Raw genomic sequence first — 17269 nt, 5'->3', positions numbered from 1 at the left:
CGCTAGAGAGGATCAAGGGAGACTATGCCAGGTTGGGTAAGACGCTCAAGGAAATTGAGGCTCAAGTGATCTAGGGAAGGGCGCCAAAGGGGTGACAGGATCGTGACGATTAATAGTTGGCTGAGGGAGTGGTGTTACAAGGAGGGCTTTGGGATGTATGGGCACTGGGAGGCTTTTGGAGACAGACAACTGTTCTCACGGGATGGGCTCCACCTAAGTAGGGAAGGAAGTAGACTTCTAGGAGGGAGGCTGGCTCATCTGATTAAAAGAGCTTTAAACTAGACACTGGGGGGAGACGGTTGGGAGAGGTCCAGGTGCTCTCCACGCCAAATTTATACATTGGGAGTGAGAACAACAGGATAACAACAGATATAGCCAGAGGGGGACGGTTAGGTGTAAGGAAGGGGGGGGGGGACGGATACTAGATTGACAGGTCATACTGGTAGTACTGTGTCCCTACCGAGTTGGGTGAAAAGGGTGAGAGGAGCCAAACAGCAAAAATTAGGATGTTTGTTCACCAATGCGAGAAGCTTAGGTAACAAAATGGAGGAACTGGAGCTCCTGGTCCAGGAATTGAAACCGGATATCGTAGGAATAACCGAAACATGGTGGAACGGTAGCCATGACTGGAGTACAGGTATGGAAGGGTATGTGCTGTTTAGGAAAGACCGATGCAAAGGTAAAGGTGGGGGAGTAGCATTGTATATCAATAATGAGGTGAAATGTAACGAAAAAACTAGCAATGCAATGGATAATACGGAGTCTGTTTGGGCAATGGTCACATTGGGGAAGAAAACTACTAGAGCCTCCCCTGGGATAGTGATTGGGGTGTGCTATAGACCGCCGGGATCTAGCCTGGATATGGATAGAGAGCTCTTTAATGTTTTTAAGGAGGGAAATACTAATAGGAACTGTTTGATCATGGGGGACTTTAACTTCCCGGATATAGATTGGGAAACAAATGCTAGTAATAATAATAGGGCTCAGCTTTTCCTAGACGTGATAGCTGATGAATTCCTTCATCAAGTAGTTGCTGAACAGACGAGGGGGGATGCCATTTTAGATCTGATTTTGGTGAGTAACGAGGACCTTGTTGAGGAAATAGTTGTAGGGGACAACCTTGGCTCGAGTGATCATGAGCTAATTCATTTCAAAATAAATGGGAGGATAATCAAAATTGCATCTGAGACTAAGGTATACAATTTCAAAAGGGCTAACTTTACTAAATTAAGGCGACTAGTTAGGGAAGTGGATTGGACTAACATATTTAGGGATCTAAAGGCAGATGATGCCTGGGGTTACTTCAGGTTGAAGTTGCAGGAGTTGTCAGAGGCATGTATCCCGAGAAAGGGAAAACGGCTCGTAGGTAGCAGTTTTAGACCGAGCTGGATGAGCAAGCGTCTCAGAGGGGTGATTAAGAAAAAACAGAAAGCGTACAAGGAGTGGAAAATGGGAGGGATCAGCAAAGAAACCTACCTTATTGAGGTCAGAGGGTGTAGGGAAGCAGTGAGAAAGGCAAAGAGCCGGGTGGAGATGGACCTAGCGAAGGGGATTAAAACCAATAGCAAAAGGTTTTTTAGCCATATAAATAGGAAGAAAACCAAGAAGGAAGAAGTGGGACCGCTTAAAACTTTAAACGGAGTGGAGATTAGGGATAATCTTGGAATGGCACAATATCTGAACAAATATTTTGCCTTGGTCTTTAATGAGGCTAATGAAGGGCTAAGGAATAGTGATAGAGGGACTGATGGGAATGAAGATATGGGGGTAGACATTACGGTATCTGAGGTAGAAGCCAAACTTGAACAGCTTAACGGAAGTAAATCGGGGGCCCGGATAATCTTCATCCTAGAATATCAAGGGAATTGGTGAGTGAAATTGCAAGCCCGTTAGCGATGATTTTTAATAAATCTCTAAACTCAGGGGTTGTACCGTTTGACTGGAGATTAGCTAATATAGTTCCTATATTCAAGAAGGGGAAAAAAAGTGACCCGGGTAACTACAGGCCTGTTAGTTTAACATCTGTAGTGTGCAAAGTCATGGAAAAATTTTTAAAGGAGAGAGTGGTTACGGACCTTGAGGCCAATGGCAACTGGGACAAATTACAGCATGGTTTTACGAAAGGTAGATCGTGCCAAACCAACCTGATCTCCTTCTTTGAGAAAGTAACAGATTTTTTAGACAAGGGAAATGCGATGGATCTAATATATCTTGATTTCAGTAAGGCGTTTGATACGGTACCGCATGAGGAATTACTGGTTAAATTGGAAAAGATGGGGATCGAAATGAAAATCCAGAGGTGGATAAGGAGCTGGTTAAAGGGGAGACTGCAGAGGGTCATATTGAAGGGGGAACTGTCGGGTTGGAGGGGGGTTACCAGTGGAGTTCCTCAAGGTTCGGTTTTGGGTCCGATTTTATTCAATCTATTTATCGCTGACCTGGGAACCAAGAGTAGGAGTGGGCTGATAAAGTTTGCAGATGACACCAAGTTGGGAGGTATTGCCAATTCGGAAAAGGATCGGGATATCCTCCAGGGAGATTTGGATGACCTTGTAAACTGGAGTATTAGTAATAGGATGAAATTCAATAGTGAGAAGTGTAAGGTTATGCATTTAGGGATGACTAACAAGAACTTTAGTTATAAGCTGGGGATGCACCAGTTGGAAGTAACGGAGGAGGAGAAGGACCTAGGAGTCCTGGTTGATCGTAGGATGACTATGAGTAGGCAATGTGATGTGGCCGTTAAAAAAGCTAATGCGGTCTTGGGATGCATTAGGCGAAGTATTTCTAGTAGGGATAAGGAGGTGCTAGTCCCGTTATATAAGGCGTTGGTAAGACCTCATTTGGAGTATTGTGTGCAGTTTTGGTCTCCCATGTTTAAGAAGGATGAATTCAAACTGGAACGGGTACAAAGAAGGGCCACTAGAATGATCCGAGGAATGGAAAGCCTGTCGTATGAAAGGAGACTTGAGGAGCTCGGTTTGTTTTCCTTAACCAAAAGAAGGATAAGAAGAGATATGATTGCACTCTTTAAATATATCAGAGGGATAAATACCAGGGAAGGAGAGGAATTATTTCAGCTCATTTGTAATGTGGACACGAGGACAAACGGATATAAATTGTCAGTCAGGAAATTTAGGCTTGAAATTAGACGAAGGTTTCTAACCATCAGGGCAGTGCAATTCTGGAACAGCCTTCCGAAGGAAACAGTGGGGGCGAAGGACCTCCATGACTTTAAGATTAAGCTAGATAAGTTTATGGAGGAGATAGTATGATAGGATAACGGGCTTAGTCAATAGGTCAATTAAGTGCCACACTGGTAATTAGTACAATGGGTCAATGATAGGATATTGTTAGCCTTTTTCCAGAGGGTATGGCTGGAGAGTCTTGCCCGCATGCTCGGGGTTCAGCTGACCGCCATATTTGGGGTCGGGAAGGAATTTTCCTCCAGGGTAGATTGGCAGTGGCCCTGGAGGTTTTTCGCCTTCCTCCGAAGCATGGGGCAGGGGTCACTTGCTTAAGGAGTGGGTGGATCGGCTTATATGGCCTGCATCTTGCAGGAGGTCAGACTAGATGATCATAATGGTCCCTTCTGATCTTGAATTCTATGATTCTATGATTCAGGGGAGTAGTTATAAATGGAGGCCCATGTGAGGATTTTAACTCTTGTTGACCTTTGAAAGTTGGGATGAATTTCTACAGTCAGGGATATGTGTAATTTATATCAGCATGGTGTGGCTCTTTATCCTCCTCTAGGGCTAAACCATATATACAGGGTTAAATCTATTATTCCATTTGAGCTATTAGACCTAGTCCTTTAGCTGTAGCATCTGAGGTTCATGCTTTTTGATCCAGAGTTCCCAGGTTGACTCCCCACAGATGACCCAGCCAGCACTGATATTGCAAGGGAACTGACGTATTTAAAAAAATCCTTTGCAATTCATATTTAATATTTTAATAACAATTTTTGTACAAAATTTTAACTAGTTACAATAAAATTTATAATAAACAAGTAAACATTATGGCAAGGATTTTAAAAATGAGCCTCTCGGGTTTTGCTCCTAAGTCCATATTTAGGCAGCTAAATAAGTGGCCTGATTTTTCAGAAGTGCTGTATCAGTGGGAGCTGTTGGGCACTCACCACTCTTGAAAATCAAGCCACTTATTTAGATGCCTAGATACAGACCTAGGAATCTAGCTTTAGGCAACATTTTTAAAGTCTTAACCTATAATTAGTATGTTAAAGTTAATTCAGTGACAGGCAACTCTTGCATTTGTGTGATAACAATAATAATGATTACTATGAAAGTGTGAATTTATTTTCTGGGGTCCCTACTACTATAAATTTGAGACTGCCATGAATTCAGAATGTAGTGATAACACATGACCTAAAATGTGAATGTGGAGGTTGCAACATACTGATTTTTACACTCTATGCTGGCTCTGTGTTAAGTTTCATATTGACGTAAATTTTTAAAATGACTTTTAAGACTATAAAAACATTAGATTCATTCTACTTCATATGTCCCCAGTCTTTCACAATGTTCTGATTCAATTGGTATTGACAAAAAAACCAAAAAACAAAACAAAAAAAACGAGGAGTCCTTGTGGCACCTTAGAGACTAATAAATTTATTTGGGCATAAGCTTTCGTGGGCTAGAACTCACGTCATCAGGTGTATGAAGTAAAAAATACAGGAGCAGGTATAAGTACATGAAAGGATGGGGGTGCTTTAGCAAGTGTTAGGTCAGTCTAAGGAGATAAATCAATTAACAGCAGGATACCAAGGGAGGAAAATTAACTTTTGAAGTGGTAAGAGAGAGGCCCGTTACAGACAGTTGACAAGAAGGTGTGAGTAACAGTAGGGAGAAATTAGTATTGGGGAAATTAAGTTTAGGTTTTGTAATGACCCAACCACTCCCAGTCTTTGTTCAGGCCTAATCTGATGGTATCTAGTTTGCAAATTAATTCCAGTTCTGCAGCTTCACATTGGAGTCTGTTTTTGAAGTTTTTGTTGTTGAAGAATTGCCACTTTGTAGTCTGTTATTGAGTGACCAGAGAGACTGAAGTGGTCTCCTCCTGGTTTTTGCATGTTATGATTCCTGATGTCCAATTTGTGACCATTTATTCTTTTACGTAGAGACTGTTTGGTTTGGCCAATGTACATGGCGGAGGGGCATTGCTTGCACATGATGGCGTATCACACTGGTAGATGAAATTGGTATTGAGTTTACCCTAAATATATAAATATTGAGATCTGGGGCCTTTCCCAGTTATGCCCCTTGTCTTTGCCCCTTGCTGCTGCTATCCATGGAAATTTCACACAAGGGAGCCTAGCACGATAGCATCCATCTGTATCTTAAAGAAATGTTTGACATTTGTTTTTTGGTATGTTTGAATTCATTGCGACAGCTGTCCTCCTATACCACTTCTTTGCTATGCCTCATTCTATTTAATGCATTTGTACTTCACATATTAACCACTATCGTAGAATGTTGTCATAGTATATTTGTCATTCTTGCAAAACAAATTGATCTCATACTGAAGTGGAACATTTCAGCCTGAAAATGTTATTTTGTCAAAGTTATGTCTGGATGAAAAATGATTTTGAGCCTCCTTTTTAGCTTTAACTAAACTCATTAATGCAATACTATAATTTCTAAATCCTCATTCTCTTTGTCGCTGCTTGCAACAGTATTATCAAAGAATCCTTACATATTAGTAAAGTATATTGATACTTTTCTGGAACATGTACCAATTTGTTAACAACACTGTGCCTACCTAACCTCAAATTTCCCTGTAGGTTTATGTTAGCTGTGATTTTTTTCCGTCGTTACTCGCTGTCTTGAAAAAAATGTGTAAGTGTTGATGATGTGTCCTGTTAAATAGCTGCTACATCCTACTCCAGAAGTGAGTGCATTGCAGTGATGGGTGAAATAAGACACATGGTAAATTTTTCAAAAGTGCTTAAGTGACTTAGGAGCCAAGGTTCATTTAAAGTCATTGGAAGTCAGTAGGCCTTAGGCTTCCACGGGCTGAAGTTGCTTAGATGCTTTTTGAGAATTTTACTCATAATTTGTAATCAAACAAATGGCATTTCCACTCTGCTCCTTACAAAGTGGACACACTTTATGGTCATTTTTCTTCCTGGGGTTTAGTAACTTAAACAATAATATCCAAACATAAATTTAAGCCAAAGTTTTTCCTCTGGAATATCTCTATTCCTCCCAGGTATGTTAGTACCACAGAGGCTCCAGCCACATCTATTATTTGCTAGCTGGAGATAACAAGATCTACCTATGAACATAAGACAGCAGAAATTATTCTGCATCTTCATACAAGCTTCTAGCACCTGAGCTTATGTTGACTGATGTTGACGGGTCAATGATAGGATATTGTTAGCCTTTTTCCAGAGGGTATGGCTGGAGAGTCTTGCCCGCATGCTCGGGGTTCAGCTGACCGCCATATTTGGGGTTGGGAAGGAATTTTCCTCCAGGGTAGATTGGCAGTGGCCCTGGAGGTTTTTCGCCTTCCTCCGAAGCATGGGGCAGGGGTCGCTTGCTTAAGGAGTGAGTGGATCGGCTTATGTGGCCTGCATCTTGCAGGAGGTCAGACTAGATGATCATAATGGTCCCTTCTGATCTTGAATTCTATGATTCTATGATTCTATGACTGAGGAGAGGAGCCTTTCACTTTTATGTAGGATCGTCAAAACTGCTACTCTGTTACATTTCTTATTATATCATGGACTATATTTGACCCTCTTTCTGTGCACAGAACTTCAACTGAAGTTAATGGGGGAAGGGGGCTGGGGTTGTACAAAGACAGAGGGTAAAATATGATCCATAGTTTATAAATATTTTCTTAAGGCTCTTTGAGAACTTTAGATGAAAGACAGTAAATGTGAGTCATCTTATATGTGCTGCATTAAATCCAACTCTGCTCTTAGTCCCGTACTTGACATTTTAAAACAGATACTGATATTTTCCTCACAGCTGAAGTTAAACTATTGGATCAATAATTTTAATTTTCTGCAGCATCTCTAAACTTTTTTTTTTTTTTAAGGAAAACATGACGTTTTAAGTCAATACTTTCACCCTGTACAAGTGCAGGCCTGTGCAAAGCAAGGAACTTGGAAAACCAGGCTTCCCATATACCACTGACTTCCATTGTCTGAGGTCATTAAAAAAACAGGGGAGAGAGAGGACAGCTAGTCAACCAGATATGTGTTCACTTTTTTGTCACGTGTTGGAGAGTACAAGTAATATGTGATTTTTGAAAACTCGATCAGCACATTATGGCATCTTTCTGATTGCTTCTACTGTGCATTTACTAATTGTTTGTCAAAAAGTCTTCCCAAGAAGCTGTCTGACTCCAAAGCTGATAATAGAAGCATTTCTGAATCTAGAATATTATGGTTGGAAGAGACCTGAGGAAGTCATCTAGTCCAACCCCCTGCTCAAAGCAGGATCAATCCCCAGATTTTTACCCCAGTTCCCCAAATGGCCCCTTCAAGGATTGAACTCACAAACCCTGGGTTTAGCAGGCCAGCGCTCAAACCACTGAGCTATCCCTCCCCCAATCTAGCAGCAGGCAGTCACAGCAATGAAAATGAACCTAACTCCATTCCATTTTTTTTTGCTGGTAACTTATCTTATGACACCAATAATGATAAAGCTAAAGGGGCAGGGCCCCAAGCAGCGTACCGAATTGCCGCCGCGGGCGGCGGGGGCAGTCCGTGTGACCTTAGGGCAGCACGCGCGTTTCCACCGCGGCGGAGGCAATTCAGCAGCAGCTTCTATGTTTAGCTGAAGCCGCCGCGGACAGCTAAACATAGAAGCTGCCGCCGAATTGCCGCCACCGCGGAAACGTGCCTGCCGCCCTAACGGCACACGGACTGCCCCCGCCACCCGCGGCGGCAATTCGGTGCGCTGCTTGAGGGCAAAAACACAGGGACTGCCACCCCTTGTAGATTGCCGCCCTAAGTACCAGCTTGGAATGCTGGTGCCTAGAGCCGGCCCTGTAAAGGGGGATAAGGTGCTGGGCCAGGATATGTCTCTGTGTGTGTGTGTGTGTGTAGAGGAAGTCCAGCCCTGACTGGAGCTTTTTCTCTCTTCCTCTGCATCTTTCTCCTGCTCCTGGTGTTGGGAGAACTCCAAGGGATGGGTGTTGGGGCCATGTGGTGGGTTAAAGGGCTTATGTGGGGGGCACTTGGGTTGGCTGTCTGTTCTTCCCACCTTCGGTTCTCTGCTCCAACAGCTCTCAGGTATTCTCACTGCAGTGTGGGCTGCTTTGGTGGAGACATGAGCCTGACTTTTGAATATTCAGTGACTTTGGCAGGCTGCCAAACTTTTTTTTGTGGTTGCAAGTGAGAGAATGAAAATGGCAATTTGAACACTTTCTATCTCAGCCAAATCTGAATGGAATTTCATGGGATAAAGAAAAGGCACTTTTGTAGCTCAAGGGGATCCCCCTGCTAAGTATCAAAGGCCTCTTGTCAACAATGATAAAGTAAAAGTCACAGGAATCCTCTGTAATGTAGCATTAGGCAACTGCTACCAGCTCCTTCTATAATATATTGGTAAAGTGTAGGTTATTGCTAGGCTACAATGAAGCCAGGTGCCCTCTCACCCAAGGTCACTAGTGCTTCTGGGTGAGAGATTCAAGTTCCCTCAACTTGCAGGTTCAGGAGACTAGCAGAAAAGACAATTTTTCCTTCTAATCTATGAGAGTCTTTGGACAGCAGTAAACAGTCTGATTCCCCCACTGGGCAGGAGATCTGTGAAAGACATCTGCTACTGCAATCTGATTCGACACTGATCCCAGGACCATAATGCCCATATGCCTTAGTTTGGGGGCGCACTTGTGGAGAGATAATTGTGTGGGAGGGCTCACAAAAGTCTTCTCATTACTAGACTTTGTACATTTACTTTTATATTAAAAATTAAGATTTTAGGAGAAAGTGGCTGTGTTACAAAGTGTGGTGCTCACAAATCCTAGGTTTTCAGGTACAAATCAATTAAGTATACACCCAAACAGGTAGTTAGGCACATTAATGCCTGTTTACACACACATTTGAGATCTGTGGATAGAACAAGTTTGAACAAGGAAAAGTTGTTGTGAATCTTATAATCTTATAATACTTTCAGATCTATAGAGAAAAAGTACTCTCTAAAGGAAAAGTAGTAGAGTCAAAAGCAGATCCAGATTTCCTGAGACCCAGTCTCTTGTACAATCAGCAAGACCACAACTGTCCTAGAATAATAATGCCTGACTAGTGTTTATCAGCATATTCACATTGACAATGATGAGAAACAATCAATATTCTGTTGTGTGCCACCTCAGAGACTTTAAGGGCCTGCCGTTGAAAATGTGGCCCCCATAGTTTTGTATGCTCTTGCAGGCCACATTTCTTAATCGGTGTTACACAAACCAATAAAATATCAGTTTTGCTTGAATGTATATCGAGAAAATAGTATTATGATTAATGTAATTTTTATGGACTCTAGTAGCCTATTTAACCAGGTATCTTATTCTACACTCTACAGGCCACTCATCTTGTGTAAATTGGCATAGCTCCCGTGAAATAAATTGAGAGATGCTAATTTACACCAGCTGAGGATTTGGCCCTGCAAGAGTAATGGTTAATGATTTATTCATGCCGTAGCATGGTGAGATGAGGATATCCATTCTGTAAAAAAAAAAACCCCAACAGGCAGTAAGGGTACAGCTACACTGCAATAAAAAAGCCATGACACCAAATCTCAGAGCCCAGGTCAATTGACTCAGGCTCATGGGCCTCAGGCTGTGGGGCTAAAAATTGCAGTGTAGATGTTTGGACTCAAGTTGGAGCCTGGATTCTGAGACCCGACTCCCTCTTGGGGCTTCAGGCCCGAGCCTGAACATTTACACTGCAATTTTTAGTCTCACACTTTGAACCCCGCAAGTCCAAGTCAGCTGACCTGGGCCAACCACAGCCATGCTATGGATCTTTGATAGCAGTGTAGATGTATTTTCAGATGCTTGTAAGGAAAGGAACTGCTAGACTTTTCTATCACTTGCAAATGAAGCAAATAAATTTTCTCATTTATTTGTAGTTGGATTTTAGAGGATGAAACTAAATCTAGCATCTTTATAATGGCTTGACTAATTTACATGATCCCGTTAAAATTACTCAAAAATCCATTTTTGCCTCTGGCAAGAAAATCTAATTGATGATACAGCAGCAGCAACATAGCTGAGAGACTAAATGTAACATATTTAATATAATCCCTCAGTCTTGAACGTGCTTGCATTTTTGTCCAAAAGATTGTTACAACACAGTTTCCCTAATACACTAGCTTCATATGTGAATGTGTTGCTATAATTAAGATTTATTTTTCTTGTACTTCAGGTATACAAAGATGAAGACAGCAACGAACATTTATATTTTCAATCTGGCTATGGCAGATGCTTTAGTTACTACGACTATGCCTTTTCAAAGCACTGAATACTTGATGAACTCTTGGCCATTTGGGGATGTGCTGTGTAAAATAGTTATTTCAATTGACTATTATAACATGTTTACCAGCATATTCACATTGACCATGATGAGTGTTGATCGATACATTGCTGTGTGTCACCCTGTGAAAGCCCTGGACTTCCGAACTCCTCTCAAGGCAAAGATAATCAATATCTGTATCTGGCTATTGTCCTCATCTGTTGGTATATCTGCCATAGTCCTTGGAGGCACCAAAGTCAGAGAAGGTGAGCATAATTTTGATCACTTAAACTCATTATTTTGCTTCTAAAATAATATAAATGTAACTTGGAATTCTGAGTAGAGTGGAACCTTATTGAATCCCACTTCACTAATTCGTGCATCATTTAAATTGTACATAAAAAACCCGGTCTCATTTTCTCAGCAAAATTGTAATAGTGGAATACTTCTCTAAGAACTCATATTTCTAAGACTTCAATACTTAAATATGCTACAGAATATTATAGTATGAAATATTAAAGTTAAAGATAAGATACACTGGTCAACTAAATGAATAAATGACATTTTATGATGCATTATCCTTGATAAGTCCAGGAGGAAGAGGTCAGGATAAAAGTCTGAGATTTGGCTGGAGGACTTCATGAGAGAAGTTTCAGCAGAGATCGGAAAGTGGAAGCCAGATTGGTGTTTGAAGAGCCTCAAGCAGAATTAGAAGACAGAGGCTGATTGTAAATAACCAATTCAAGAAGCTTAGAGAAGAAGAGGGGAAAGAAGATAGGTCATAGTAGCTGGAGAGAAAAGTATATCCAGGGAGGAGTTGGGAGTAGGAGCAAATTAAGGCAACAGAGAGGCATAGGGTCTATGGGACAGGTATCCCAAGCTCCCATTGCCTATAATGGGAACTAGCATTCTGAGTAAAGACTGCAGGATTACCCCTTAGAAGCAAAGTTTCACTGTAAATGGACATGCATGCACAAATGAGTTTCAGTGAATCTGAGTACTCTGTTGGCCTAATAGATCAGTGCTTTAAACCCATGCCAAGTGGGTGTAAAGCACAACCATCCTGATGAGGTAGAGTTGAACACTTAATTTGCACAAGCTACAAAGTAGAAGGCAGCAGAGAATTGGGCCCTATAAAGCAGAATGCTCTAAATTCCAAATGGAGGAACATCTGAGGAAAAAGTGGAAACATTTTGATGTCATGCTTCTCCAATGAAAGATTTAAATGCATAAGATTAGTAGCTCTTGACTTTTTTAGGTAGAGTCAGAATAAGTACTACTTAGAAGACCAAGAAGCCATGTATTGTAATCTATACCTGCTTTCCTCTAAATATTTGTGTCACTTGGAAGATTATGAATTCCAGTGCATATTCAGTGACTTCAGATTCCATCTTAAGTAAATGTAAGCCATATTATGAACCCCCCCGAGAAGATGAGGACAATTATAGCTCTTGTGCTCTCTCTTACTCAATCACTTCATTGGGTTAGCACTTTGAGCCACCCAAAAAATGGGTGAGGATGGAGCAGCAATGTGGTGTGGCCATGACCTCACCTCTATGGCATCAATCAGCAGACCTGGTCAGCTGTGGAGTGGAGCTCATATTGTCCTTCTTATGGGGCATAATAGTGGCTGCATATCTCTAAAAAATGTGGAACTCCAGCAGACAGGAATTTATGAATTTTATGGAAGATTGCTCTACCCATTTATGAAAGCAGCTGCTACTGATTTCAATTTCTGTTAAATAATTTGGCATAGATCCATGCAAACAAAACATTAGCAAGTTCAGAGAGGAAACTTGTTGGCTATTGGTCTGCACTGGCATGCAAAATGTATGGATTTTGTTCCTGATTTTGGGATGCATTCAGATCTTTGGAAAGAAAGTGTCTTCTCTTGCTCTGTGGCAGTGGTTCTCAACCTGTGGCCCCATCAGCACAGAGCTATGGCCCATGTGACATCCTCAGGGACATACAGCTAGTATTGGATCCGGCCCACAATGGTAACTAGGTCACGAACCACTGCTTTTCAGGAACTTTTTTGACTAATAAAGCATTGACAGTCTCAATAAAGCAATAACTGGCTCTGGAAAGAGTCCCTTCCAGGTATCCTCAGCTGGGAAGAATAGTTGTCTGGCTTGCTTATATAATATTTTTAAGGATGTGAAACACTTAAGTCAGCAAGGTACCTAGGAATGTGCGTAGCTTTTTAAGCACAGGAGTAATCCTATTCATTACAATGGGTAGTGGTGCTTAAGAGTTAGTCATGTACCTAAGGACCTTGCTGAATCATGTGAGTGAGCTTCTTCCTCCTGAAACTGAGAGACTGATAACTGTGCATAGTGAGATTGAGCACTGTTTGCAAATGCACTTCAGTACTGACTGCAAAACCCCTGCATTTCTAATTGTCAGCCTCGTTTGAGTAATTACGGCCAACTATATTGTTTGGTGCTTATTTGAATTCAACAAATAAATTGGGAGTAGGATGATTGGGTATGGTGAATCGGGGCGACTGCTGCAGGCCCTGTGTTTCGGGGGCCCTGCGGTCCGGTGCGATTGGTCGGCGCATTCGGTCCCAGAAGTGACGGGTCGGTCCCAGAAGTGACGGATTCATCACTTCTGCCCTGGGCTGTGCAACCCCCTAGGGACGGCCCTGAGGATGAAGTGACCATGCTACTTTTTTCACCTCCAACCAAAGCTCAGGTTTAACCTCTAATTCCCCAGTGGGGAAAAGTATTTCTGGGTAGGACTCTGCGTGGTCAATTTAACGTCTGAGCATCAAATGACCTTGCCCATCTCTAAAAAATATTCTCTTAGATTGTCTAGCCCATCTAGTTCTCCTAATGCATGATTATTCCCAACAGTGTATTTGCTAACACTTTCTTCCTGCAGCGTAAGTTTGGTATGTCTGACCTCAATAGAGTTTCTCCTTTACTGACAGGCCAATCTCTTTTTTTAAAATGTGGAATTCGAGTTTCTTCCAAGGCCCAGATCCTGCAAACTGGCCATGAACAAATTCAGACTGGAAATTAGAAAAAGGTTTCTAACCATCACAGAGGTGAGGTTCTGGAACAGCTTCCCACTAGGAATGGTGAGGGCAAACAACTTAATTAGTTTTGAGAGAGAGATGGACAAATGTATGAGTGTGTTTGTGCAACAGGGTTTCTTGTGATGGTAGGAGTAGGGATCAATAGCCCTGGATCTTACTTCTGGATTATGTCTTATGTTCCTAAGGTTTCAGAGTAGCAGCCGTGTTAGTCTGTATTCGCAAAAAGAACAGGAGTACTTGTGGCACCTTAGACTAACAAATTTATTTGAGCATAAGCTTTCATGGGCTACAGCCCACTTCATCAGATGCATAGAATGGAACATATAGTAAAAAATATATATATACATACAGAGAACATGAACACTGACAGAGCCAGAAAAGTACCCAGAAGTCACCTACTACAGGACAGGCCCAACAAAGAAAATAACAGAACACCACAAGCCATCACCTTCAGCCCCCAACTAAAACCTCTCCAGTGCATCATACAACCTATCCTGAAAGATGATCCTTCACTCTCACAGATTTTGGGAGACAGACCTGTCCTCGCTTACAGACCCCCCCCCCCAACCTGAAGCAAATACTCACCAGCAATCACACACCACACAACAAAAACACTAACCCAGGAACCTATCCTTGCAACAAAGCTTGATGTCAACTCTGTCCACATATTGATTCAAATGACACCATCATAGGACCTAATCACATTAGCCCAACCATCATGGGCTTGTTTACCTGCACATCTACCAATGTGATATATGCCATCATGTGCCAGCAATGCCCCTCTGCCATGTACATTGACCAAACCAGACAGTCTCTATGCAAAAGAACAAATGGACACAAATCTGACATCAGGAATCATAACATTCAAAAAACAGACTCCAATGAGAAACTGCTGGGCTTGAATTAATATGCAAACTAGGTACCATTTACTTGGGTTTGAATAGAGACTGGGAGTGGCTGGATCATTCCACATATTGAATCTATTTTCCCATGTTAAGTATCCTCACACCTGCTTGTCAACTGTCTAAAATGGGCCATCTTAATTAGCACTACAAAAGTTTTTTTTTCTCCTGCTGATAATAGCTCATCTTAATTAATTAGCCTCTTACAGTTGGTATGGCTACTTCCACTTTTTCATGTTCTCTGTATATATATATATATATATATATCTTACTATATCTTCCATTCGATGCATCTGATGAAGTGGGCTGTAGCCCACGAAAGCATATGCTCAAATAAATTTGTTAGTCTCTCTAAGGTGCCACAAGTACTCCTGTTCTTTTTATGTTCCTAATAACTCATGCTTCAGGGTTTTAATGGACCACCTGCAGGGAGTCAGGAAGGGATTTATCCTCCCGCCCATATATTCTGTTTTTTTTTTTAAAATCTCTTTTCTCTGAAGCATCAGGGATGGCCACAGTTGGAGATGAGACATAGGCCTGGGGATCAGATGGATTGCGGGGAGGCAAGGCTCTGAGGTGGCCCTTAGCATTCTCTTTCTCAGTTGCTTGTAGGGTGGCCGGGTGCCCAGTTTTCGACCAGAAAGTTTGGTTGAAAAGGGGACTTGACAGTGTCTGGTCAGATCTGCTGACTGGACAACCAATGTCCGGTTACTGTGAGTTGGGGAGGTAGAGAGGTGCCAGGTCATCACCCACACCAGCCCTTACTCTTACTGGCTCTTATCTTCATTGGGTGGCTGAAGCTCTCAGCCCCAGCTCTGCAGGCAAGTCCCTCCTGATCTGGGTGGTGGGAGGGGGAAATCAGCAAGTGATGGGAGGGGAGGGGAGGAGAGGAGAGGGGTGAATGGGGATAGAGCCTCAGGGGAAGAGGTGGGGCAGCGGCAGGGTGTTGAGGGAATAGGCAGGACAGGCGTGTGGCCTTGTGGGGAAGAGGCAGAGTAGGGGAAGTTCCAGCACTCCTGCTGGAGTGTCCAGCTTTTAAATATTACCAAGTTGGCAACCCTAGTTGCTTGGCTGGCTGGTCCTTGCTCACATGCTCAGGATCTAACTGCTACCATATGTGGGGTCAGGAAGCAATTTTCCCCCAGGTCAGTCTGGCAGTGACCATGGGGGATTTTCACCTGTGTGGGTGTGGGTCATTTGCCAGGATTTTCTGGGTTTATTTTACTTTGCCATTTCCCTGCCATTGTGGGGGCCTTGGGTAAGTTATAGTAAATATTTTACTAAAATATATTTAGCTAGGGTGGAATCTGTTGAGTCAATTCCAACAGTTTCTTATTATGTAATTGAAAAAATATAAAAGATGGTACTGGATCTAAATCCACAACAATGGACTTTGAGTAATTGAAGTAATTTTTAATTTAAAATTAAAGGAATGTGGATTACTGATAAGTGTACATGTTCTTACTGAACTACTTTGTCTATATATTCAAAACTAATTTGGTAAGTAATTGGTTTTACCAGTTCCAATTTCCAACTTAGAAGCTTTTAACCTATTAGAAGTTCAAAGATCTAAAAATGGCAGCTTTGAAATTCACATGCACAAAAAACTCAGAAACATGAAAAAGGAAATGTGTAAATGGAATATCTTCCAAATGTTGCTCTAATAGGTTTGTTAAGTTAATAATTACAAATGTGCAGGAACTTCTTTGGGAGGGAGTTTTATGACTTTGAAATTTGTTTTGTTCCAGAAAAAAAAATGTTTTTGAATAAGATTGGGGTTAACGGAATTTTAAGTATGAAAGTAAAATAGAAGCAACATTTCTTATTTCTCTCAAAGTGTAAATCACAAGCTATACAGAGCTCATGAACAAGTTTAAAATCTTTTGCATGAGAATCTAATAACATTAAGTAACTTTTGTGCTGTAGCCTTTAAACAGGGCCAAACTTAGCATGTTTCCAAGTTAAAAAAAATATTTTGCTTCCACCTTCTTTCTCAGCCCCCTCGCCCCACAATAATGTATTAACTGTGATACTGCTTCAAAATAACAAATCCAGGGACTTGCTATGGTTTTCCAGACCCCACAATGACAGCTCTGGATGACCAAGAGGACATTGTGAATAAGCTGAGATCATTAGGAAATGCAGTGACATGTTTTCAGGGGTAATGAGCATTTTACTCTTTCGCTACAAGGAGAAGGTCTAGAAACTTTTCCAAAAAATGAAAGCTAAATCTAATATCAAATTCTCCTTTCCATTTTTTGTTCCATTGGCGAACCACAGAGGCCTCCTTTTTCTTTAAATACAGACAGTGTGAGGGAGGTCTATATTGTGCTTTCTGCTACTTAGGAAATGCATTAACTGCATCGCACAAGAATGAGATAGCTAAAAAATATGGACACTTGTTCCCAGACTCCATAAAGCTGTCACATTTATTAATTAAGAGAGTGTAAAAAGAAATGAGTTGACATCTAAATCAAATATTTGCCAGAATTTATCTTGCAAAAAACATGCAATACAATATCAAAGATTTGGTGAATACTAGAGCTGAGAGGACAGAGGAAGAGCTGTTTCACAAAGGAGTTTGAAATCTGGCTTCATTCAGAATTGAAACAAAACCTGAAAATTTCAAAATTCTCCATGAAGAAAAGTTCTGAAAAAAATTAGTTTCAGATCAAAATTTGACAGCATTAAATTGAATATTTTATATTTATACATCTATTCTTGTAAATATTATAGAATATATACTACAATACAAGTTAAATAATTTTGAAAAATGTCATTTCAAAATGAAAAATCAAAGTTTCAACTAAAAATGTTAAAATAGCATGTATCAACACTTTCAGA

General features: G+C 41.3%; 1 protein-coding gene across 2 annotated transcripts in view; it reads left to right on the top strand.

Annotated features, from left to right (window-relative positions):
• OPRK1 (opioid receptor kappa 1) overlaps positions 1 to 17269 on the top strand; it is a 40698-nt gene that overhangs the window by 19125 nt on the left and 4304 nt on the right. Inside the window, exon 2 of one of the 2 annotated variants that reach the window (XM_039524800.1) lies at positions 10394 to 10746. In XM_039524800.1, coding sequence (XP_039380734.1) covers positions 10394 to 10746 — 353 coding nt within the window. Of the gene's footprint in view, positions 1 to 10393; positions 10751 to 17269 lie in introns of both variants that reach the window. The other variant, XM_039524799.1, reaches the window with a different exon arrangement.

The sequence above is a fragment of the Mauremys reevesii genome, linkage group 2, assembly GCF_016161935.1.
Source record: "Mauremys reevesii isolate NIE-2019 linkage group 2, ASM1616193v1, whole genome shotgun sequence".
Taxonomy (NCBI): Eukaryota; Metazoa; Chordata; order Testudines; family Geoemydidae; genus Mauremys; species Mauremys reevesii.
Note: the sequence above shows the minus strand (reverse complement) of the source record. Positions and strands in the feature narration are given on the sequence as shown.